Here is a 25,638-nt window from a genome sequence, read left to right as displayed (position 1 = left end):
GGTCCTTTAATCCTGTATAGATTATTGTAATGCCTGGAAACATCCTAGAGTATATGAAGCAGATAATCAAAAAGCATTGGAAAAGTCCCCTGAGGGAGGGGAGAAAGACCACAGAACTATCAAATCTTAGCTTGATAGGGAATCCCCTGATACCGTGTCAATCTTTAGGGAAACAAATCAATAGGCCATGCCCTAGATCACGAGGCTTACTCTTGTGAAGCTTATGTAGGTAGCACAGAAGCTCAGACTACCTACAGGCATGCCTAAGAGTTACTTCTGGAAGGTCTCTGTTGTTGCTCAGATGTGGCCTTAGTCTCTTTAAAGCCCAACTCTGCAAGTGAAATCATTGCCCTAGCCCCCTATGTGGGACATGACATCCAGGGATGAAAGTCTCCCTGGAGACGTGGGATATGACTCCCAGGGAGGAATCCAGACCTGGCACCATGGGATCAACAATTATATCCTAACCAAAGGAGGAAAAGAACTGTAATTAATAAAAAGTATCAGTGGCAGAGAGAGTTCAGATAGAGCCGAGAGGCTACTGTGGAGGTTGCTCTTATACAAGCTTCAGGTAGACCTTGCTACCTATCATAACCTGCCAACCTCCAACCAGGACCATTCCAGTCAATCCTAAAGAACACCTAGGGCAATATATATATAAGATTCCACAAGAACTCCAGGCACTAGAGTAACTCTGCAAAAACCTACAATCTCCAGATGGGTCCCTGATCCAGATAAGTCCTGAAACCTAGCCCAGCCTCTCCTGAACATCAGATAGTTCCATCTCCCTACCCTGTATTAGTGACAGATCCTTTCAATATCAAAAATTTAGACTTGTCATAGCCCAAACAACCCTAAAGAGAGATATGGAAAGATCAAAGGTGATGATGGAATTATACATAGAAGCAGGGCTTAACAAATGAATATGAATGCTGAATCATTAAATTGGTATTTCTTTCAGTCTTCAGTATTTTAGAGCAGCTAAAAGTAAAAACCTAAAATTGTAACCCCTGTCAAAGTCTGAAATATGTTCTACAACTAATTGTGGTGTTATGCTTTGAAATTTATAGCTTTTTTGTATGTATATTATTTTTCACAAAAAAAGAAGGAAAAAAAGTCGATTGTGATGATAAAAAAGTATTTAAGCCCTTTAACCTCCTATATTCTGGAGCACCTAGAAGGAAAAATATGAGAGGATCGCACAGTAGCCCATGACAATCTCTAGGATCTGTCCTGTAACCACTTGTTGAAGAGTGTTTTGAAAACTAATGTTTTTCTATTTCTTTGCTTTGTATATATGTTACACTATACAATAAAAAAAGTTAAAAAAAAAAGCTAATGAAAGAAAAGAAAGAAAATCAACACAGAGACGAATACACAACTATGTGATGATATTGTGAACCACTGATTGTACAAAACTATGTATAGAATGTTTGTATATTTGTTGTGTACAATAAAAATATTTATTAATAATAATTGCACTTAAGGTCAGCAAAATTGAGATTTTGCAATTTCCTTGAATAACTGGAATTTACATTTCCAAATGATTTTGGATAATACTTGAAAAAAAATGTACAGAACTTCTTCCAAAAGTTCATTAGCAATTACAACATATGCGTTGCTATACATAACTGTATAAGGGCTCAAATTTCTGAAAATTAACCTATAATAGACACCAAAATGAGAAGGTATAGACTTGACTACTTTATTTTTATTTACTATCAACTCTGTAAGTCCCTATTCAGTTACTCTGTGTGTACCCGTTTTTGTGCTTGTATGTATATCAAAATGTGTGGTTAAACACATATAATATGTATATAAATCACTGCAAATTTTGGGGGAAAAAAGAATGTATTTATATAATACTTACATAATTAACATTTTCTAAAACAGGAAAGAAATAACTTTGGGATCAGCTTGGAAGATAAATTATAGAGGAAAGAAATTGGAGGCAGGGGGACAAATTGCATAGCAATAACCTAGGAATGAGAGGAATGAGATGAAAAAGGTCTCAACTAGTAAGACTTCCAATGGAAAGTATATTTGAGAAATCAGATAAAAAGAACAAGATATGGTAATGACTGTGAGGGGGCAGCAGAAATGCAACTTACTCAAAGCTTCCTAACTTTTCCAATTTCCCTACTTACTTTCTAAACAAAATGTGAATTCTGTTTCAAATTATTTTACAACATTGTGAAACACTTTGTCAACCTAGGTGGGGAATGATGCATATTTAGAATTCTGCTGTTTCCAAACAAGAAACAATTTCCTTTCTGTAGTTTCTTTGATTTTCAAGAGATGGCTTTCCAACAATTTCCCTGAATAAATCAAACCTAAAATATTTGTGTCCACAGGGAAAGCCAGAAGAACCAGAAGAAAAACTCACCAAAAACTATGAAAGCATATGCAGCACTTTTAGGAACTGTGGAATCACAAAGATCTGGATTTGCATCCCAATTCCCCTATTTCTTAGCTGTGTAGGGGCGCTCAAGTTACTTTAGCCTCTTTGAGCCTCGCTTCTTTTGTCTATAAATAGGGACAATAAGTACCTCAAAGGATTGACCCTAGGATTAAATGAAATAGAAACATAGATGAGGGCTCCTGATAAATACTTATTCCTTAAGCATACACAAGCTATTAGTCAAGGCATAAATTAGCATGACAAAAAAAAGGAAGTTTGATATATCAAGAACCTTAACTACGTGCATACTGGGTCTCCACAATACCACTTCCAGGATGGAGAAATAATCTTAAACACAGAAAAGATTTAAATCATAAAAATCTCATCATGGTACTACTGACAAATGCCAGAAACTGAAACCTCAACATCCAATGAAAGGGGAACAGTCAAATTATCCTGCCAGTAATCATAACTTGCCAACCCCCAAACAGAACGATTTCAGCCAATCCTAAAGAACACCTAGGGCAATATATAAGATTCCACAAGGGCTCCAGGCACTAGAGCAACTGCAGAAAACCACAAACTCCAGATGGGTCCTTGGTCCAGATAAGTCCTGAAACCTAGCTCAGCCTCTCCAGAATATCAGATAGTTCCATCTTCCTACTCCATATTAGTGACAGACACTTTCAATGTCAAAAATTTTGAATTGCCCTAGCCCAAACAACCCTAAAGAGAGATATGGAAAGATTAAAGGCGATGGTGGAATTATACATAGAAGATAGGATTTAATAAATGAATATGAATGCTGAATCATTAAATTGGTATTTCTTTTAGTCTTCAGTATTTTAGAGCAGCTAAAGGTAAAAACCTAAAATTGTACCCCTGCCAAAGTCTGAAATATGTTCTACAACTAATTGTGGTGCTGTGCTTTGAAATTTATAGCTTTTTTGTATGTATGTTATTTTTCACAAAAAAGGGAAAAAAAGTCGATTGTGATGATAAAAAAGTATTTAAGCCCTTTAGCCTCCTATATTCCGGAGCAGCTAGAAGGAAAAATATGAGAGGATCGTACGGTACCCATGACAATCTCTGGGATCTGTCCTGTAACCACTTGTTGAAGAGTGTTTTGAAAACTAATGTTTTTCTATTTCTTTGCTTTGTATATATGTTATACTATACAACGAAAAAAGTTTAAAAAAAATTATCCCATGAATAAAAATTACATTCATAAGGTTTTCCTAAGGAGCACGAACTGTTTTTCTTTGAATTATGAAAGCAATAGATGTTACCTCTGTAAAATACAGAAAAACATCAAGAAAATTATAATCACCCATAAAGCAAACAGTTTTTGATAATACAGGGAAAATAATTGCTACATTAAATAAAAAGGCAAAACTCAAATTTGAAAATATAGTACGAATTCAATTATACTTCTTAAAATCCAAAAAAATTAGAACAATATATATCAAAATATAAATAGCACTTTCCAAATGGGTTGTGAGTTTACAGGTATTTTTGTCCTCTTCTTAGTATTATTAAAATAATTTCTTCATTATGTATATTGGGCATGCATTATTTTTAGATAGGGTGGTAAGTGAAATCCTTTTAAAACAATAATGGAAAAATGCATGTATTCCCTGTCCTCAAAGAACTTATAATCTAATAGAAAAGATAAGCTATATATCTTGTTTATATCTTCAGCAAGAAAATCTGCAATAAATATCCCAAAAAAACGTATCCACAGAGTGCTAAAAAAGCAAAGAGAAAAACTAAATTATCCTGATTAAAAAAGGCTTCACAGAGGTGGTACCCAGGATGGGCTTGAAGGATGGGTAGGCTTCTTTTTCTCTTAATAGAACTGTGATGGAAGGTAATATTAAAATCAATGGAGAGGGTAGTGCAAGAGTGGTTCAGGCAGAATTCTCATCTGCCATGCCGGAGACCCGGGTTTGATTCCCAGAGCCTGCTCATGTCAAAATATATATATATAAAAGCAATGGGGAAAGGCAAAAGAAAGCAATGGAGGCTAGAAACTACTAGAAAAGCAGAGAATTACCAAATCAGAGCTTGCTGGCTATAAATATCCTTTTGGCAACACCCAATTTCCCTTGTCTGATTCTGATCCTTTTTACCTGTAATTTGATCTCCTGAGTAGACCAGGAGGGGGCTCTGTGTGGATCTATGGATAGGTACATCCCCCACTGTAAATTAATAACTGTGCATGTGGATTTACAAATCAGTCCCTACAGAGTTTGGTTAGTGAGAATCAGTCCCCTAGAGCCTGATTATCCCTGAATCACTTAAAAAATGGAGTTTCTGCCCCTGCAAAACCGAGAGGGGTTACACTATTTGAGTCACTATTAAACAACCAAGCAGGCTTTATCCATCTACAGAACAAGGGTAAAAGACACTCTGACAGTGGGGAGAGCTTAAAAACCACTAACCTGTCAAACGCAGTGGAAAACTGAGAAGCAACAACAGGTGTTATGTCCCCCAGGCCTTCTGGAAGCAAAGCCTACAGGAACCCACTCCAGCTGTTGCTGAGAGTTAATACCACAAGAGAAAATACCATGTTACTCACCAATACCATATAGAGTGTTAGAAGGGTAGTCTGGAAGTGGAAGGGAAACTAAGTCAACCAGAACAAGTGGGGATGAGACCCAGGCAAGTGAGTACTAAAGGAGAGAATGACCCCTTGGTAGGAGGGGAGTTAGTGAAGCAAATCCCTTAAGAAAGGGGTAATTAAGAGAAAAGATCTGATTGTCTTACAAACGGAAAGGGTGCTAAACAAAATGGCCAGTGTATAATGTGATCACTGGTAGACATACTGCATAGCCCTGAAATAAACTGAATAAAAGGCAAATTAAGATAGAGCTATTAAAAATTACCACATACATAAACAAAATCAGCAAACTTAAAAAAAAAAAAAAAAGAACTATACAAAGCATTCGAATGCCTGAAAAACTTACTTGTGGCTCAGTGTTTCAAAAACAGACCTGCTAGCCATTGACTGTACACCATGTATGGACTGTATGTGTGTGAAGATCTGTCTATAAAAATATTTTAAAAAAACAGACCTAGAACTGTAAGGGAGAGTTAAGATGAAAAGCATACTTAGAGGGACTCACAATTAAATAGTGTATATCCCTACTGTCAAATAAGTAAATCTAATTTTTATTTTAAAGTCCCTAAATCATACACTAATCCACAAAAATACTCTATTTAATAAAGGAGCATAAGCCATCATCCTATCACTCAATTAAATATATGTACATTTAACTTTGGAATTGTCAGTAAGAAAAGGATACTTAAGGATAAACATGAAAAGCCACAAACTCCCCTTCTTGTGTTAGAGCTGAAGTACTATGTTTGAATATAGGTCGAGAATAAATAATAATGGATTGTACACTAGAATATGGTATCATCCTGGTCATTAGCTAGAAATAAACTAGAGAGGTATTTTAAGGTCCAACTATCCTGAGAGGAAAGGTTGGGAAGAGGTAAGGGTAAAAAAATAAGGCAGATATGCTTTCACTCCTCTTAGAAGACTCCCAGATAGAAGAAACACAGTACTAGCCTGGACACTGCCACAATTATTACATTATCTGGAATCAAAAGAAAGGAGTATTTTAAAGTTTACCTTTACCAGAGATAGAGATGAAAGATAAAGGGGGAAAAATCAAGGCAGCTATGCTTTCACTCCTGTTGCAAGTTTTCTGGGTAGCAGAGATAGCTAAGATACACATTCAAAACAAATTGCTTCTACTAAAAGCATCATTTAATTACTCTATACAGTTAAGAAACGGATGCTTTATTTAATGAAACTGGTGCTGACAAAACTGACTATTCAGTAGAAAAAAAGGTAGATCCACCCATCTCAGATGATATGTACACAAAAATTTCAGACGACCAAAGATTTAAAGAGAAAAATAAGTAACTGAAAATTAGAAATCTGAAGAATATTTATAAAGGCTCAAGCTAAGGGAGATCTTTCTAATCAAGTAAATCCAAGTGTCTGAGAGATCTGATAGTCACAAAAGTTGTATTTTTCAGTATGGAAAAACAAGCCATAAGCAAAGTCTAAAGACAAATGAGAAAAAAACTGGTAACAGGTAAAGGAGTTAATATCTCTAATATGCATGCAATTTGTACAGAGTGAAAGACAACTCCTAGTTTTAAAAAAATAAGATATGCACAGATAATTCATAAAAGAAATAGATCAATAAATATAAAACCATCGTAGTTGAGAAAATGCTATTAGATTGGCAAAAAACAGAATGATGACACCAGTGATGGTAAGGGTGAAGGGAAATAAGCACTATATGCACTGTTGGTAGGAGTATAAAATGTTTTAATCTTACTTGAAAATAACCTGGCTTTATCTAATAAAATAGAAAATACATATACTCTTTAACCTAACAACCCCAACCCTACTCCTGGATGGCTAACCTACAGAAATAAAACCATGATTATATGCACACACACACATACACAATATATTTAGTGCGGAATTGTTTGTAACGCCAAAAGAACTCTAAATTAACTTGAATATCCATCAGGAGGGGGAATACTTGAATTAATTGTGGTACATTCATTCTATGAAATAAAACTAGCAAAAAGGAATGAGTAACAAATAAGGAATCAGTGGCTGAGAGGGGTCAAACAGAATCGAGAGGCTATTTTGGAGGCGACGTTTATGCAAGCTTCAGCTAGATATTTCAATTTATCATGGCTTGCCAAACCTGAATCAAAACCATTCCTCCAACCCTAAAGAACACTTAGGGCTTTATCAGAGATTCTACAAAGCTTCCATGCACTAGGGTAAATTTCCAGAAACCTACAACTTCCTTTGCGTTCCTAGGCCAGATAAGTCTGGAAATTCAGGGGGCCATCCTCTCTAGAACATCAACTAATTCCATCCCCCTATCCCATATTATGGACAGCCCTTTCCAACATGAAAAGGTTAGAATGGGCATGACTCAAATACCCTTAAAGAGTAGGAGAAACATCTAAGGAAAAGATGGAGTTGTAACAGAAGACAGGATTTAACAAATGAGTATGACTGCTGAATCATTATATTGATATTTCCTTTAGTCTCCAGTATCTTAGAGCAGCTAGAAGGAAGAACCTAAAATTGTGATACTGTAACCCAAACCAAACTCTGAAATCTGTTTTACAACCACCTGTTGCAGTATGCTTTTTGAAATTTTTTATTTTTTTGCTTTGAAATTTTTTGCCTTTTTGTATATATTATTTTTCACACACACACAAAAGGAATGAGTAAAATCTATGGGTACTGATGCCCATGATATAATGCTATATGAAAAAAAGCAGGCTGCTAAATAAAGTTCAGTATGATACCATTTGCTAAAAACATTCAATTTTTTATATATGGATGAAAGCTTTGATATTTTTTGTACCAGGATTAAGAAAGATGAACAAAGATAGCTTATCCTTCCTTGGGGGAGTTGGTGAGGGATGGAAATTGTTGCCTGTTTATATGTATAACTGGTTATCTGATATTTTGTAAAATGCAGGTTTTTATTTTATAACAACAAAAAAGGAAAATCCAAATTTTCTGGGTCTGTGTGTTTATCTGCCATACCTAAACATGTGAAGATTCCAAGGTTTCTGCAACTTATATTGGCCAATCATAAGATAGAAATACAAGAAGGCCACCCAGTCAGGAAGGAAGAGATAGGTATGTATAAAAATCCATTAAACTAATTTTGAAACAGGAATTTAAAAAATATAACATGCTTATTTTGAAACACCAATATCGTTAACTATTTTAGCCATTTTTCTACTTCAGCTAAAAATTTCAGTAGTTTCTTGCCAGTGTTGCTTAACTGTGAAGATGCCCACCTATCACACGTTTCTGAACAAAACTCCCAATCAATAGGCCCCAGACTTCTTTTTCACATTTCAATTTAAAGTAGCACATGACTTTGGTATTGTTTTCCAAAAGAGGGCTCATTAAATGGATCAGTGCTATATTTTAAAGGATTTGTGGATCAAAAGAGGATATTAACGGAGACAAAAATTGAAGTTTTCAGTAACTTCAGAAACTCATTCATCCAACCCTCAATTACTCATCCTTAACAAGGGGGCGCCCTGCTATGCATTACTCAAAACCAAGCATGCCTGAAAACATCTTACACATAACTGAATGAAAATCTACCCAATCACAGGCCAGCTGCTTGCAAACTCCACCCTTGAGTACAGGAAGAACACTTTTGATTGGAAGACAGTTGTGTTTACTACGGGTGTGTGGTGCAAATTGGAAAGGTCCACATGTCCAAAGTCCAAACAAAATCTCCTTAATGGAAAATGAAAACAAAACGGCCAACTCAGATTCTATACTAGTTATTACCATTTATAGAACCTCATGATAGCAACTGCAATTCTTGAGCAATTTTGCATGCTGGTGAAAAATTCTAAGGGCTCTGAATTTTGTTGTTGCTGTTTTCTCACCTATGTCTCCTGATAAACATACAAGACAAGCATAAACGTATTTTCAAAACCCAGGTCTGCCTTTGCTTCTGTACTCACAGAGCTCCATGCAAGACCTCAACACAGTTGTAATTGTACTCCTTGCTTTAATTTTCAAGAATCACTGCAACCCTTTACTCCGGTTGAGAAGCAAATTCCATGGGCCCAATGGTAAAGTTATTCAGTATTTAGTTTAGTAAAATTTGTCCAGCATCTATCTCAGTGAGCTTCAGAAACCTCTGTCCTTAGGGAGCCCAGCAACTAACTAACTGAAAGGGTAGCCATTTCAGGTGCAGAGCTCATTAACAATTCAGCTGATGGAGAAAACAACCATTCGAAGAACCAGGAAATAAAATTCAGACCAAAAAAAAAAAAGAAACTAGAACAGATTAAGCCTTTGGTCAAAGTATGCATATAATGGTGGATCTTAAATATGTTTTACATTCAATAAAGTAGAGTGAATTACTGGATCTGAGACGGACACTCTCCCTTATCCCAGCCTAGAAAGCCATCTTACAATGAAAGCACAGAGGAATTTAGATTAATCTCCAAATACCTTAACCATTAACCCCTTATATTCCCGGAATCCTTTTACAAATTTGCCCCACTGAAGCTACATAAAGCCCTAGAGGCCTTTCTTATAGAGAATGGACAAAGATCAAGGCAAGAGAACTCAAGTAACAGAAGCAAAGCTGAGGCCTACGCCAGCCACATGCCAAACCACCCAGAAAGCTTGCATATCAGGGTAAAAAAGACAGCCTAATAGCTTGCATATCAGGGTAAAAAAGACAGCCTAATACCGTTGATCACTAGGTAGAAAAAAAATGAGTATCAGATAACCTACATTACTTCTACGTCTCATAAAATGCCGTCAAGTTTATAGTGCATAAAATATCTGCAGAAGCAAGTTCAAGAAAATTTACCTTTTACCTGCTGATCTATTACATTCCAAAAGAACTCGCCTATTTTTCATAGCTTTACCTCACCAGAGAAGCTAGGGCCGCTATCAGAATGAGGAACTAAAGAGGCTTGCCGAAGCTGAAAGTCAGTACTTTGCGCCGCCACATTAACCAAAACAACACACTATGGCCCCGAATGCTAGTTAACTATTATTATTACTGAACAACTTCAAACACAAAATACACCAAGTCATGTACTCAATAGCTGCCAAGCCGCAACGCAAAGTTTCAAAACAAAACCTCTCCCAAGGTTGGGGGTGTAGCCGAGCAGAGAGCAAAAAAAGAACCACCCAGCAGCAGCCCCATTCGGCTGCTAAGACAGATCTCAAACTTATCAAAAACGGCCACAACTGCAGCTCCTGTCATTCAGCAGCGCAGAGAGAGGGGAGCTCGAGAGAGTGCCGTGAGGTGGCCTTTCTGAAGACCGCCAGCCGAGCCCGGTTCAGACAAGGAGGAAGTAATTGCCAGATAAAAAGACTCCGAGCAGCCCAACTGCAGTCTCTGTGCCTCCCACAACTGCCCACATTCCCGCCCCACTCGGGGCTCCAGGAGGAAGGGAAAAGGGCGCAAGTCCCCCAGAAGAGGCTGGGGACTACAGAACCTCTTCTTCCAAGGAGGAGCAGCAGCACCGAACGAACTCTGAGGGGCCCGGGAACCCTGGGTTCGGGGGCCTGCTTGGAAGGCGTGTTTAGGGGGACGCCGAGAAAGGGGTCGCTCAGGAGGCGGGGCCTGCCGGCTGCAAGCAGCACCTCCTGGCGCCCCGGCCGCCCCCCGCAGCGAACTGGGGCGCGCACCCAGACGTGGTAGCCATGCCAGCCAGAGCTCGGGGTGCCGCGGAGCCAACGGGGGGCGCTGGGGAGATAGGGGGGCGCGAAACCGGGGCACCCTCACCCCTCCACCCCCTCACAAAGGCCCCCGGGGAGGCCGCCCGCAGGCCCCGCAGCCACGGTCTCGAGTGCACGCCTCGGCCGCCACTCACCGCTAGGTCCTGGGGCACCGCCCCGCTCATGGCCCGCACCGTGCCGGCCCGCCAGGCCCGAGTGCGCAGCGCAGGCCCCGGCTCTACGCCCGCCGACGCCGCAGGGGCCGAGGCCGAGGCTGAGGCCGAGGCTGAGGAGTCCGCGAACAGAAGCAGTAGCCGCTTGCCCACCGGTGAGGCCGCCGCGTCCGCCATCGCCAGGGCCGGCCCGACCCGCGCTCCCGCCCACCGCCTCCCACCACCACCGCCGCCGAGCGCCCGAACCGCCCGCAAGGCCTCCCTCCGCACCACCCGCGGCCGCGGCTCCCCCCCCACCCCCCCCCCCAACAGCCACCACCAACCACCGGCTCCGCGCAGCGCCCCCCGTGGCCGGGAGCGGAGCCGCAACCCGGGCCCCGCACAGCGCCCCCCGCGCTCTGGAGCAGGGTGGCAGCTCCGGGCCCCTCGCAGCGCTCCGCCCCAACCTCCCCGGGGCCTGCAGTGCCCCCTGCGGCCGGGAGGGGAATTGCAGGTTCGGCCCGGGGTGGGGAGGTGGGCGGTCCTTTGGTCCCCCATGGCATCACCCAGGTCCCAATCTTCCTTAGGGGTCCTATATCTAAGGCTTTAGCTCCACCCTCTTCAGAGGCCAAAAACTTTTACTGAGGTGGGGGGGGTGGCTGAGGGGCATGGAACCTGGAAGGTGGATGTTTTGAGCTAAGAAGTCAGCGCCCAATACCCCCTTTCTATCCTGAAAAATCCAGTCATCTTTTATTGGCCCATGGAATACAATATGTCACTTCTCACTGGCCCATAACTAACATGGTACCATTCCATCCTATACTGCCAGTACTGCATAGGTTCCCTTGCCATTGGCCAATGTGTTACATCCATTGGATGTGATGCTCCTCTTTCCATTGGCTGAAGGCCATTATATGTGCTCCCAACATCTTATTTTAATTTAAACTCATAGAGCTTTTTCCCATTCCAAATGTCAGTGTTATTAAGTTCAGGCATTTCTCAACTCAGCTTTTAGGGGAACTGGAAAGAGGCTAGCAGTACAGGGATTCTCCCCTCAGGCCCAGTAGTGTTCATCTTACCATGAAGTTGTGAGAATGGGGGCAAAGAAAACCTCTTCAATCCTATTTGAATTCATTTAATACATGTATGAGAGATTGTTAGTTCCTGCTAAGTTATTAGAAAAGGGAGCTGTGGAATAGGGGACATACTGAGATTTTTGGCTAGATTGTTATGGTAACCCTCAAACCAGGCAGTGGGCAACTTCAATCATTTAACTTTGGTAGTGTCAGAGAGACTGGCAGTTTCCATGGTTTTAAGAATGCTGAGACTGAGTATACATCGAAGCAGATACAAACGAGAAAGATAAAGGGTCTCGTTATAACTCATGACTATTACTCTAAAAGTGGCCATTTTTTTTTTCACTGATCTGCTCTACATACACAAAGAGTAGTAGCTGTCTCTTCAAGACCTCTGAGCTTGGCCAGTTTTTTGCCGTCCATAACCTTGTCTATATCCTTGACATACTTTCTTGTAGCAATAGTTGGTGCCTACTGATTTTAGTAAAAGTAAAAGACATTCTAGAACAAATCCAATGGGGCACAAAGGAAATATTCCTTGGATTTTCCGTCCCCTCTATTCCTTGCAACTTCAATCTATCACAGTTATCTTGAGACCTGACTCAGAATGCTTGTCTGAACCAAGAGAACCCTCTTAAAAGCACATGGCTAAAAAAAAAGGAAAAAAAGCACACAGCTCATAAGTTGTAGTTGGAGGGGAATAAGGGTGAATCCATAAGGGATCTAACTGCCTTGCAGCTTTTGTATCAACATTCGTCTACAGCCACACCACCCTGAATGCTCCCAATCTCATCTATCAACATTCACTGATGGAATTTTCTCAGTACTCTAATTACTGTTCCAGTGTCTGTCCAAGGCTGGCTTCTCATAGCACCAGAGACAGAAATATATCTAAGCTCAGGGATGAGATGGGAAGAGGTAGAAAATTTGTTTGGCTTCAACAAATATGCCAGGCACTTTTCATGGGACAGGAACTTTACAGTGTTGGGAAAACAGTGAATAAAACAAAATGCCTGCCCTCATGGAGTCCACATTCTTGCCTATATTAGAGGGATGGAAAATGAAATCACACTTGGTCTTACAGGAGATAAAGTAGAAAACCCAACAAAAAAACTCAGCAGAAAGGGAAAATAGAAGTCATTTTAGATACTCAAATTTTATCCCTGCTCAAGCAGTAGATGAAATGAAATAGCAGTTTTAAAGAAAGACAAAGCTATAATACCAAGCTTACAACCACATACCACTGCCCCTCCCTCGCAAGTCCCTCATTGTTTCCAGGGTAGGTGATAACTTATACACTTTCTAGGGCATATTTTCACCCCCCCTCAAAGGTTCCTACCCCAGGTAGTCAAACCAATTCTCTCCTCCTGCACACTTCATTGGTATTCAATGATGAATGCCAGCAGTTTGAAACAGGAAACTCGGATATAGACTATGTGACTTGACTCTTTTTGCCGCCTGGTAAGATGGCACCACAACTGGTAAAGAAAGTCTGAGCCTTAGGGACAGAGGGTCCTGCCTAGATCTCTAAGCAACCACTCACATTGGAAGAATGTTAACACAGAGAGAAGAAAGGGCAGAAAAGAAAGGTCTGAAGAGAGAGCCAGTGAGCCACACAGCTTCTTTCAACAAACATTCCAAATGGAAACATTAGGGAAAATACCCTCTTCTAGGACAAAAGAGAAGCTCTGTTAGGATAATTTTCCAGAAGCAGTATTTTTAGGATGGAGAAATTGCTGAGGTTATTTGGAATCTGAATTCTGATGTCTAAAACCATCTCTCCAGGACATAACATGTGAAAACCCTTACGAAAGGAAGAAATGCCTGGTCAAGTATCCTCCAGTGCTTTCTCCCCACCTCAGAAAGCCTACAAACCAATCTAGACAAATTCCTGACATCAAGCGTTTCTCAGGGGGGCTAGACTGTATTGACACCTGATTTCAGCGTGCTAAAAGTGAGAGTGGCAGGAGGAAAGAGGAGACAGGTATAAGTACCAGGGAAACAGGCCAAACCAGACTGCCAGAAATAAACAAGGACTTAACAAAACCTTGGGCATTAGGATGTAATCTGCTGTGGCCTGCCAAGGGCCTAGGGACCAGATGCTGTCCTCAAAGAGTCAAGGCCCAGCCATTTATAGAGGAAGTAGGTGGAGGAGTTAAGTGGCCTTCTCCCTGCTTCCTCTTTGCCTTTCTCTGTGGGGAAGGGAAGAAGACACCATAGTACACAAGGGTGCTTGGGAAAATGGATTATTCTAATAAAACTTTATTTTTTCAAACACAGCCACAGAGGCAGGACCTCATGTTTAACACACACAGACTTATGGATTTTTTCTTTTTAATATAAAACAAAGTTTACGAAATTTTTTTTTTCATTTTTGTATTTGTAATCCCATTAGCACAGGGACTTTGGCAGCAGGTGGGAGTGAAGGGCAGCTGGAGCTGCCACTGGGCAGTCACCGGGCACAGGAGGAGAGCACCAACCTGGGAGTGGCTTCACTCATACAAGCAGGAATACTCACCTACTGGTCAGCCACACCACACACGCAGCACAGATATAGATGTTTGTCTACCCAGCACCAACCACGAGCCCTGTAGAGGTGTGCTCCACTCTGGGTAAGCCCAACATATGAAAATTCAAATAGTCAAAACAGCTAAAGTAGAGGGAGGTTGCTTGCTTTACAAAAGAAGCAATCATAGGCTGCTTTTAAGTGGTCAGCAGCCCAAATGCATTGAAAAATAGCACTTGATTTACATAGAACTGTTGGAACAGATCTATTGTGTAAAGCAAAATGAATCACTTCTTGAAAAGGCTTGTCCCAGGCCCACAGGTACTTAGATTGGGAAGCAAGATGATGGTTCTGACGAATTTAACTTTCCAGTCTTAAAATAATGAAATTCAAATATGGTATCTATAGACTTTCTCCCTAATGATGGTGTCCTAGGGCTCTGGGGAAGCCAGGATAAAGGCAGAATGATTGCCCTCATTTATTTAGCTTAGAGCCCTCAAAAACCCCACTTGGCATTACCAATGGCCTACTGGAAGCTGGCACAGACAACTGCAGCAGAAAACCCAGGGAGGGATGCCCCAGGAGGAAAAGAAGTTGGCACCAGGGAAATTATGGCCTGAAAAGGGAGAAGAGCTAGAGAAGGGATGAAACCAAGAATGGGAAACTCCTGGGCTTACAATTTCCCTGAATTCTCTAGAATGCCTCTCCGTAGACCTGGTGGCCCACTGGATAATATATGGTTACTAACAGGAGATGAGAAGAAACCTCTGAGGGCCCCATACTTAAGAAGACATAGCCATCTCCTCTGATGTGGAAAAAAGGTGACAGGACTCTCATCGATACTCCTATCCAACATGTAGGAGACCCAGAAAATGTAATCTTCAACTCTGGGAGGAAGAAAACACATAGCTCCTGGTCTTCTTCCCTAACATGAGGAACTTGGGTCCTAAGACATCCCGGAGGTTGAAGAGGAAATGACCTTCTTCCAATATGGGCAGTCCAATTTGGTCTTGCTGCTCTATCCAAAGCTGGACAAAGCCTCACACGCTATTGTGGTGGCAATTGCAGTATACATTTCCACTGGTGCCAACCTTACCAAGTATCTGTAGTCTTTAAGCTCATCACTGCAGCTATTAGGACCTGCTGCTGTGGCTTGAGTTGTGGGTGAGCAACTTAAAAAGGAAATTCAAACCAACAACAAAAAACTCCCAACTGCTTCTCACAGCCTTGCTTCACACATCCTCAGCCAATCCCTCAGTGAGCCCCAAACTCCCTGTGGTCTCTCAGGGCCAATTAGAGGCAAATAAACATTTCCTGGCAGAAGTAGAAGACAAGCAACAGTAATGCTGACACACCTACCCCTTCTTTTTCAAGCAAGTCAGAAAAGTGGCTGGGCCAGATCCTGTAATAGACTTCCCTACAGTCTGCTTCCCAAGTCCTGTTACAGGTCTGCTTGGTAGATGCTGGGGACCACTGCAGGGTCTTCCTTCCTGTTCTCTGACCTCCAAGATTAGACGGCAAGGGGAAAAAGTTCCCCTCAGTAGAGAGGGAAAGAGATGGAGCCCTTCAACCCTGCCTCAGTTGCCCACATGTGCTTGCATCTACTTAAGAGAGCGAGAGAGGCAGGATGTATAAAGCCTAGGCAATCTGATTAGAAAAAAGGCCAGCTCAGAATAAATGTGGAAACTGCATCCCCTCTCCACTCCAGCTTCCAATACTAGATCTGCATAGTGGGGAGGGGGCAGGTATGTGGACAAAAAACATTAGATGAGGTCACAGCACTAAAACGACCCTGCTGTACCCCTAAACAGAATCCTTTGCAGAGCCAAATGCTTACAGATTACAAGCCTGGCTCCAGAGCTATTTAGAAAAAAGGTAATTTGGTACCCTCCTCTTGACTCCTTGAAAAAGCCCATACTGTTCTGTAAAAACCCAGGAACCTGGGGTTTCAGGACTCTGCTGTTAAGGAGCAACCTGCGTTACTTCCCTAAGGCTACGCACTTTACTCAAGGACACTCCCATGCACGCGCACACTCTCACACAATTTATCCAAGGAGGCTGATTGACCCCCCCACCCTGGCCAAATTCTAAGACACAAGTGCCCTTTGAAGCAAAGGGGCTAGTGAAATTCCCCGAGCTGGGGTCAGCAGACCCCTTCCTTCCCTGCCCATTGTTCTCTTGGTGGCAGGGATACTCACACTCAGGGCCGCCATAGGAAGGGTCTGCTCTGGGGCTGTCCCTCCCGCCACCAGCTCCATTTATCTTGTCCCGGCCAGTCTCGGCATGGTCGAGCTTCCTGGAGTGAGAAGATTTCCGGCTGCCCTGAGTCGGAGCCCTCCACTCACCCCCATTCCCAGGCTGGGCCCCCAGCCTTGGGCCTTGACACTTGTTAGTAGCCATAAGAGAGACAGTCTGTGTGGCCCCAAGAAGTAGCCTCTCAGTTTTAGTTCTCCTCAATCAGATTCAAGTCCAGGTCCCCAAAGTCCTGCTGGCATAGTGTCCGCTTGCTCAGTGCCTGCCGCCCCCACCGCACGGCTCCCTCCTCCTCCTCTTCACTTTCACTCAGCACCTGGGAGGAACCCCCAATGGGGCTGCAGGAAGCAGAGAGGGGTGGGGGACTACAGGCCATGAACCATGGTGGAGAGACGCTGCTGCCTTCCTGGGCTGTATCTTGGAGACAGAGACCTCCTGAGTATGGTTTCTGTCAAACAAACAACATAAGTAAGAAGGCAAAGAAAAATACCAGAGTACCCTAGCTTAAGCTACATTTCAAGGTATTCCTCCCTCTCAGTCACCTGTGAAGGCAGGAGTCCTAGGGTTTAGGGTGATGTTTTGAATAAAATTTTAAACATTTAGTATAAATGCACATTTTTCTGAGGAAAAACCCCATAGTTTTCATCAGATTCAAAGTTAGAAGCTTGTTTATAAGCTCCGTTAGGGCAGGAATATCATCTGCTTGATTTACTACATATTCTCAAGCACCTAGTCGCAGCCTTGGACATAGTGGTGATGTTCAGTAAAAGTGTAATGAATGCTTGGATGGCTGTATGATAAATGAATAAATAGAATATGAAAAAAGTAGATAAGTGCATACAACTGTACTCATAATAGGAAGTCAAAAAACATTTGTTAAACAGATGAATGATGTAGCAGCCTGTCTTCCTTAAGCCTCAACAGACCCACTAGAGGCAATGAAGGAAAAGTGGCAAAACCAGCTTTGAGCACAAGAGGGGGCAGGGGTACTAATGATGGGACTTTTTGGTTCGTGCATCCCAAGACAGGAGGGAAAGTGCCTCTAGTAGGACAATCTGGGCTTTCTGTTAGGTGTAACATGATCACTTAGTTTCTCTGGAACCTTTAGGGCCAAGGGGTTTCACAAGACACAGAACTTTGAATGCTATCATCGGGACAGTCCTGGTGAACCAGGATGGTAGATTGCCCTTGCAAAGCTCAGACAGAAAAGGGTTCCAGGGGAGGTGCTGCCAGGGGGTCCTATAAGAGGATAGCTCCAGAGTGGGAACAGAACAGAGTTCCCATCCCAGCTCCCCTAGTCCCACCGGTCCCACCTGATTCATCTTGTCGAAATCCAGGGAAGGCCGCAGCCGTCGGGAGTCTTCCTCATGGCGCCGCTTGACCCCAGCTTTGCGGGCATCCAGATCACAAGGCTGTGAACGGCTTCGGGGAAGGTTGCGGGGGACCCGAGGTCGCCAGGGCAGCTCTGGAGAGGATGCTGGGGAGCTCCGAGCAGAGGGCAGGAAACGGCTTGCCTGAGGCCCCAGGCTGGGTGACAGGGAGAAGCGGCGCTGGGGTGGGCAAGGTGACAGGGACTCAGCATCACTCTCCCAGGAGCCGCTTTGGGGAGAGGCAGCACAGGGTCGAGAAGAATCTCGGGCCAGAGCCAAGCTGAAGAAAGGGGGGCTGTACGGTCTGTGGGCTGGGGCACATTGAGAAGAGGCACTGGGAGCTTGGAGGAACCTGAGGCTGGAGACCCGCTTGGGGGGGCTCTGGTGAGGCACCTGCGGCCCACCCCCTCCACCACTGCCCCGGTGCTTGATGGGAGTCCACAGCTTGGAGGGGGCGGGCCGCCACACCGGCTGCCAGCGAGACAGGTCCACGGGCACTGAGAGTGAGCGACAGTGCCTCTTGGAAGGAGGGGCAGGGGGCACAGGGAGCTTCTCTGGGTCAGGGGGCTCAGGGCTTAGAACTTGGGAGAGGGGCTGCTCTTGTGGGGAGCTTCCCCGGCTGGGTGGTCGGAGATGCAGGCTCAAGCCTGAGGGGTGGTAGCTGAGGTTGAGGCTGTCCTGGAACTCGGCACAGGAACAGTGGGATAGGCCCCTCCAGGAAGCACCTTCTGGAAGATATTCATAATAAAAATAATATTAATGATAGTTAACATTTTTCTTTCACTTTGTTAAAAATATTTATTTAAAAAAATACAATTGTCCATATCTAATTGTACATTTATCTGTCAATATATCTGTATAATTTCAGACTTAAGTAAATTTGATAGCTAACATTTTACAAGAGCTTACCATGTGTCACACACTGTATTGAGCACTTCATGTGGGCTGTCTCATTCCCTCTTCTGAGGTAAGCACTATTATTATCCCCACTTCACAGATAAAGCTTTCCCAAGGGCGTGTAGCAATCAAGTGACCAAAGTAGGATTAAAACCCAGGTCTGACAGACACCAAGGCTGGATCTCTTAACCACTATGCTATATTACCTTCATATTGAGAAATTACCCAAAATCTAAAATATTTCACATACTGCCTAAAACTCACTATCTATCAAAAGTAAAACCAATTAAGAGGGAAAAAAAAGAACAGTACCCATACACCTGTTACCCAGTGAGGGGAAAAAAAAAAAAACCTAGGCAAGAGAAACAAACATGGTATGTGGTTGCCCTGCTTATCCCTCACTCCACTCCACCCAGCCCTACTTTGCTCCCCAACCCCCACTCTGGATTCCAAAAAGCAGCCCTATGCTCTCTTTCATTGGCCTTTTCCTTCCCATGTGTCAACAATATGAAGAAGGGTGTTAGGGCTGCCAAGAAGTAAAAGGTAATCACGCAGGTAAGAGATTACTTTTACTCCTAGGGAGGGCAAACAGGGTAGAAGAGGCCTTTGATGGTGAAATCTGTTCTTGGGAACTGCCTTCCCCCAAGACTTTTGCTGCCCATGGTCCTTTGTGTCTGGCTACTCACATACCGATTCCCTTCCCCTAGGCGTGCTCTTAAATTCAAACAATGGGGGAACCAAGGAGTAAGAGAGGAAATGAACCAAAGAGAATCTTCTGTACTCTCTGCATTCCATCCAAAATTGTGACTTTGGGGAGACAGCTCATTAATAGACAAAGGGCCTACTCTAAGCTCCTTTGGCTAGGCCGCTGGAATCCTGTAAGGGCTGGTTATTTGGAGCAACTGACAAATATATGAAGTCAGCCTTGATGATGGAGAAACTCCCACTTGACTTTTATTTGGTCAACAGTTCTCTCACTACTAAACTCCATGAAGACAGGGACCATGTGTCCTGTTCTGTGTTTACAGCACAGTACCTGCTCTCAGCCAAGTATTTCATAGGAGGCAGAACTGAATGAAGATGCTTTTGCCACCTCATGTTTCTTACCGGGTGTCCCAGAAAATAAAATGAGATGCAGAAAAGTCTAGCAGCATGGGTTGGAGAGTTCTCGTTGTCTACCTGTGATGCCTCCACTGAAAGGTCCCCATCATGATAGACTTCTCATCAAGTAATTCATAATCTGGGACTTTATACCTCACATATATTTTCACTATGCAAAATGTTATAAGGTTATGGACTACAGTTTTATATGTCATTAGAAAAGACTGACAATAATTTAAATGTACATCAATAGGAGATTGGTTAAGTTAGGTACATCCACAAAGTGCAGTACTATGCAACTGTAAAAAACAAGGAGATTGTATTGTGTGTGAATATAACTCAATAAAATTGCATTGGTATGGACAGATGAGTGAAAAAAAATAAGGATAAAAATTAAATAATAGAGGGAGATGAAGGGTTAATATTGGGTAGATTTAAATACTGTGGGGTCAGTGAGAGGGAGGGGTTAGGGGTATGAGATATATGAGTTCTTTTTTTTAAAATTTCTTTTTCTGGAGTGATATAAATATCCTACAAATGATCATGGTGGAGAATACACAGTTATACAATGATATTGTAAGCCTTTGATTAAATAATATGATTAGACTGTGTGTGTGTATATTTCTCAATAAAAAATATTTTTTAAAAAATTGCATTAAAAACAACCATAACAAGGAAACACTCAACACAATGATACGGAAAGCTATCTCCTAGTTATATAATTATTAAGTAAAAAATAATAATAACATTAGAATAACATATATAGTATGTTACTTTTTGTGTTAAAAAGTGGGAAAAATAATATACATTTATATTGCTTCTGTTTGTATAAAGAAACTCGGTTGGATATATAAGAAATTAGTAATAGGAGTTACTTTTAGGGAGGTGGTGGAAGCTGGGTAGATAGAGAACAGGAGTGGAAGGGAGACTTTTCTCTATATAACCTTTTTGGTGTTATTTAAAAGTTTTTGAGCCATATAAATGTACTACCTATTCAAAATATTTAGATTATGAAAGTTCCACAAGGCTAGAGTAAGAACAAACTAAACAGATAACTTCCATGCTGTGACAGGAAAATGGAGACAAGTGCCAATCACAGAGGAAGGTGACCCCTGCAAGAAAGTTCTAGAAGTAGGTGGTATGCTAGGTAGCCCTGGTTACTGGAAGCCGATGAAAGAAAGTGTGGATGCAGGCCTGGGCATGAGTGTGCGTGCACGCACATACACACACACAAATGATGCCTTACCAGACACAAGCTGGAAAGGGTTCCCACAGTTGGAGATGTCTGCATGATCAGGCAAAGGCTAAAAGAGAGAGAGAGAATCCATAGTCACTTAAGTTTAGAACACACTGATAGATTTTCAGAAATACCTCTTCACCTCACCCCTGAAATTCATGGGCTATAGAGATGTTAGGGACTCTTCCTCTTGTCTTCCCAAAGTTAGTCAATAAAGTAATTCACAAACCCTTCTCCACCCAAGTTTTGGCATTCCTTCTCTATCAGTGCAATAATCCTTGCCCCTTTCCTTTTGAACCTTTTGTGGACTCTACCAGTAAGAGTAAAATGAGTTGATTCAAACAGCACAGGACAAAGGTGAAGTAGTAGCAACAGCCTCATGAAAAAGGGAGGAGGGGGGTCGTGGAAAAGGAGGAAGACTGGTCTTTTTTACCAGACTGATGCTGAAGCGTGTGCATTTCAGCTCATCCAGAGTCTGCTTCTGTAGCTGCTCAGTGATCAGGGTTATCATGATTCTCCCCAGGATTTGACTTGCACACTTTGGAGCAAATGATGGATATCTTCCCTGTCGTTCTTCACACCTCACTCGTGAGCCATCTTCTGCCACTGCAGCACCATTCTAGCACCACTGGGACTTCCCTCTCCAGGCATGCCTGCTGAGTCTGCCAATTACAGAGTGACCATCCCCAAGTGATATTAGAGAATAGTTGGTCCAGAGATGGAAAATGCATGGCATACATACCACATCACTTCTATGCCATGCCTCTCACAGGCATCATTAATTGATCACAGCTCTTTCTGGCTAAGCCAAAACATAGCCTCAGAACTTGGCATTCTAGATATTCACCAAAACAAACTTGCACTGGCAAGCAAGATGAAACTATATGCCATTCTTAACCTGGTTCACTCTCTGCTGAGAATTCTCAGAATCCCAGCACCACTCAGAAACAGCTCAAGGGAGAGAGGGAGATGCCCAGATGGCTATTCACATCCTGATCAGCCCAATACTGTCTTCATCATCCAGAGTCAGAAGAGAAGAAAGGTAACTTTTTCCTAAACTAGAGAAGTAGTAAGGGGGAAGAGGGAGAAGTGGTGGTTTAGGAATGACTTTCTGCTTCAGACCAATCAGAGTAAACAGGATTTTATGTCCTCTCCTAGCCTGAGCAGCTGTTATATTATTGTTTCTCAACAGATATTGTGTATATTCTCTTGTAAAAACTGGGAAGAGGATAAGGAAATGGTATCAAGGTAATTCCATTACATTTCAACTCTACAGATGTTAAAAACAACAACAAAAACAACTCACAACTTTGAATTAAGTTTTCACCCTAGTCTGACTCAAAGATCATGGATACAATTAATCAAGACTCCCTTTCTCATGGTCAATTTCTGGTAAAAGCAAACTATTAGAGAACAGACTTCAAGGCCACACAATTGCCTGAGGGGCCTTGCTCAAGGGAAGTGGGAGGTTAACTTAATATCTCAATGATTTTGTTCTGCCCATTCTCAGAAATGACCAGTAGGCAAACAGCTCATCAGAGGGTATATGTGGCATTTGCTAGCAGAGAGAACAAAGGACAAAGAAATCTAAATCTCAATTCGACTTTCGGCAAATCTTTCAACTTTCCTTGGCTTCAGTTTACCCATATTTAAAATGGGCAGAATAATCTTAATCTGTCACAGGGATGACGTAACATGAAATATGCAAAATGTATAAAAGCATGCAATCTAGCCTGTACAACTCAGGAGTCCATCAAGGCTACCCTTTCTCACTCCTCCTGTTCGTTGCTTTACAAAGCCACGGGATGCCAGAAATTATGGCATTAAAATAAAAAAAGCAACAGGCTCTATGTCTCTGGCTGGATGCCAGCCTTGCTCACCTGGTACCACAGAAGCCCAAGAGGGCTCTTCCTTCTGTGACCTTGGGGGCAGATCACTATATTCTTAGGAAAAAAAGAGGGAATCATCACTATCCCATTTCCACCTCAGAGGGAGGCCACAAAGAGCAAAGAAATACACTCAGATGTACTAATCTACGGTGCATCCACGGAGTACTTGGAATTACTTGGAAGAAAGGTGTGGGAGAAATCAATCATTATAATTAACTACCATTTTCATGAATAATTATTACCACCCTGAACAAAGTCCCAGCTTCCTGAGGGCTCCCTTCAGCTGCTTCCCCTATGTTCTTGTGGTAAAAGCTAAGGTTTTTATCATTTCTGCTCTTGGTTTCTTAACCCTGCCCTCTAAAATCAACCAGAGAGGGAACCTAACTGCAGGCTTTTAACCCAGAGACCTCAGGCCTCAGGCTGACCAGCCATGAGGAGCAGGGAGTGAGGCAAACTCTTTCAAGCTTTTCATGAAGCATTTGGCCAAACAGCAAACTCCCAGCCCTCTCTGGGATCAAGTGAAGAGAGTGATATTGTGTTTTTCTGAATTTTAATTGTTGGGATGTGGCCACACACGGCGGTAATTGGAACAATGCAACTACCACTACGCAACTGATACTGTTAGCCTGAGTTTCCTAAAACAGGCCAGGCTGAGAGGGGGAACAGAACGGAAGCCATAAGGAATCAAACCAGGACACAAAAGAAGGCAAACCAGCTCCACGAGGGGCCTCTTCTTTCTCAAGCAGGCATTGAAAAAAGTATGAGAAGCCCTCTCTTGCCGCGTTCCTTCCCCTTCCATTTTGTATATTTGAGGGGTAGAGTCAGCCCTGAATGTGCACCAAACAAGTGAAAACTTCTCAGCTTAACAACTGGCACGGGGCTCAAGCCTTTACAGAGCAGCAGGCCGCTAGGCCCTCCCCACAACCCCACCAGGCCCAACTCTCAGCCCAGGCTTTACCTCCTCCACCAGCCCCCCAATAAAAAGATCGAACCCCCATCCCGTTTCCCATTCAATGGCAATAACCCGACACCAGGGTCTCAGGGATGCTGACGTAGTGCTGAACCTGGAGAACCGAGGATCAAGTCAAGCGAGGTGGGGGGGCAGCGCGAGGGAGAGCCACAAATCCCCTAGGAATATTGCCCCCCAGGTCCCAGCCCCACACCTTCTGGGAGACTGAAGGAAAACATGAGGGAGTCAGGAAGGTGCAGGAACAGGTAAGTGGGGATCCGAATGGTCTTCCTCCATATGGTTCTGGTGGGGATATGGGGTGACAAGTGGGGAACACCCCTCCCCCCCACTCCGATGAAGAAGCAAAAGGCCAGGCCCCCTCCAATCTTCAACCTCTCCCTCCGCTGCCAGTCTGTCTTCTCGGGGTGGGGCATGGGGCATCCGCTGGCCCTCGGCGTGAGGGGCGCGAGGGCTCGCTGAGGGGGGGCTATCGCTGGCCTTTTCCCACTCAGCTTCCATCATTTGGCCGCGGGAAACAAACTCGGGACGCAGGGTATGGAAAGGGTCTAGGACTTAGCACTCCGCCTCCCCCTCCCCCACCAGGTCCCGTGCTCTCCCGGCGGAGGCGGCCGGCGAGGCCCGGCCGCGCTAGCAGGCGGGCTGGGGGAGGGGAGAGAGAGGAGGGAGGGACGGCCGAGGTGCCCGCCCCGAGGCCCCAGCGCCACCTGCCCTCCGCCACCTACCGCGGCTCCTCCAGCTCCCAGGGCCGCGGCCGGAGCAGCTCTGAGCGCTCGGTTCGCCCCACGGTGCCCTTAAAAGGCACCGGCGCTAACCATCGGGCCCCTGAGGAGAGTGGAGGATTCGAGGTGGTTCGCAGAATCCCTCTGATCTGTCCGCGGGGGCCCGAACCCCTCGTTGTTTCTCTGTTACAGTCTTCCTCGAATAGCTTTGTCGGGAACCAGCCTGGCGCTTTGATTTAGCAATGGGGGTGGTTGACTCCCCATCGAGTCAACCCCCCAAAATATTGCAGAAGGTGGATGGATCCAGTTGCAGGCATATCTTGAAACCCGCGGGGGAGGCAGTGTCCGACGCAGGTAATTAAAGCCATCGCCCTCGCCCCCTATTCCTCCATCGGCCCAAGTGCAGACTCCCACTCTGTTTGGATTGTGTAATAGTATTAACCAAGGTTCCTCTCACCTGTTCTCCTGCCCCGCTCTCCGCCGCCTCCTCTCTGAAGGAATCCCCCTTCCCCCAGCAGAGGACTCGTCCGCGGCGTGAAGGCTACCGGGAAGTGTAGTCCAAGGGCCGATTAGGGCCTGCTCTGGTTCCGTGGATCCCCCCTTACAGCTGCGGGATCGGCTCGAACCTTATAAACCCAGGACTTAATAACGGTCGCGGGGCGGTTCCCACTTGATCTGTAATTAGATCTCACCCAAAATACTTTGTAAAGCTGAGGAGGGCCCACGGTTGTTCACACCTCTTTCCTCTTCGCAACCCCCCCACCCCACCACCAAGAGGATGAGGTAATGGGA

General features: G+C 43.6%; 2 protein-coding genes across 3 annotated transcripts in view; both read right to left on the bottom strand.

The window, feature by feature from the left end:
• The window catches only part of KDM3B (lysine demethylase 3B), an 80,231-nt gene extending 69,205 nt beyond the window's left edge, over positions 1-11,026 (bottom strand). The window contains exon 1 of the mRNA XM_077138586.1: positions 10,832-11,026. Coding sequence (XP_076994701.1) covers positions 10,832-11,026 — 195 coding nt within the window. The remainder of the gene's footprint in view (positions 1-10,831) is intronic.
• A 3,110-nt stretch (positions 11,027-14,136) lies between these two features.
• Positions 14,137-25,629, bottom strand: FAM53C (family with sequence similarity 53 member C). Of its 2 annotated transcripts, none has more exons than XM_077138594.1 (5): positions 25,304-25,629; positions 21,702-21,930; positions 21,278-21,335; positions 17,977-18,761; positions 14,137-17,111 (listed from the first exon to the last, which is right to left on the bottom strand). In XM_077138594.1, exons 2-5 carry the CDS (start codon positions 21,777-21,779, stop codon positions 16,854-16,856), a joined length of 1,179 nt encoding a protein of 392 aa, XP_076994709.1. In that variant the 5' UTR covers positions 21,780-21,930; positions 25,304-25,629; the 3' UTR covers positions 14,137-16,853. The 2 variants fall into 2 exon arrangements, with proteins under 2 accessions (XP_076994709.1, XP_076994708.1); XM_077138593.1 differs by lacking the exon at positions 25,304-25,629 and adding an exon at positions 24,850-25,229.
• Positions 25,630-25,638: the final 9 nt, after the last annotated feature.

Source organism: Tamandua tetradactyla, chromosome 20, assembly GCF_023851605.1.
Source record: "Tamandua tetradactyla isolate mTamTet1 chromosome 20, mTamTet1.pri, whole genome shotgun sequence".
NCBI lineage: Eukaryota > Metazoa > Chordata > Mammalia > Pilosa > Myrmecophagidae > Tamandua > Tamandua tetradactyla.
Note: the sequence above shows the minus strand (reverse complement) of the source record. Positions and strands in the feature narration are given on the sequence as shown.

What these genes read in the sequence shown, in the direction of transcription:
- FAM53C (XM_077138594.1), bottom strand. Translation starts at nt 21,779, where the DNA reads ATGATAACCCTGATCACTGAGCAGCTACAGAAGCAGACTCTGGATGAG. An exon ending in CACGCTTCAGCATCAGTCTG is followed by an intron (nt 21,336 to 21,701) that starts GTAAAAAAGACC and finishes TCTCTCTTTTAG; the next exon opens with CCTTTGCCTGATCATGCAGA. An exon ending in CCCTTTCCAGCTTGTGTCTG is followed by an intron (nt 18,762 to 21,277) that starts GTAAGGCATCAT and finishes AATATCTTCCAG; the next exon opens with AAGGTGCTTCCTGGAGGGGC.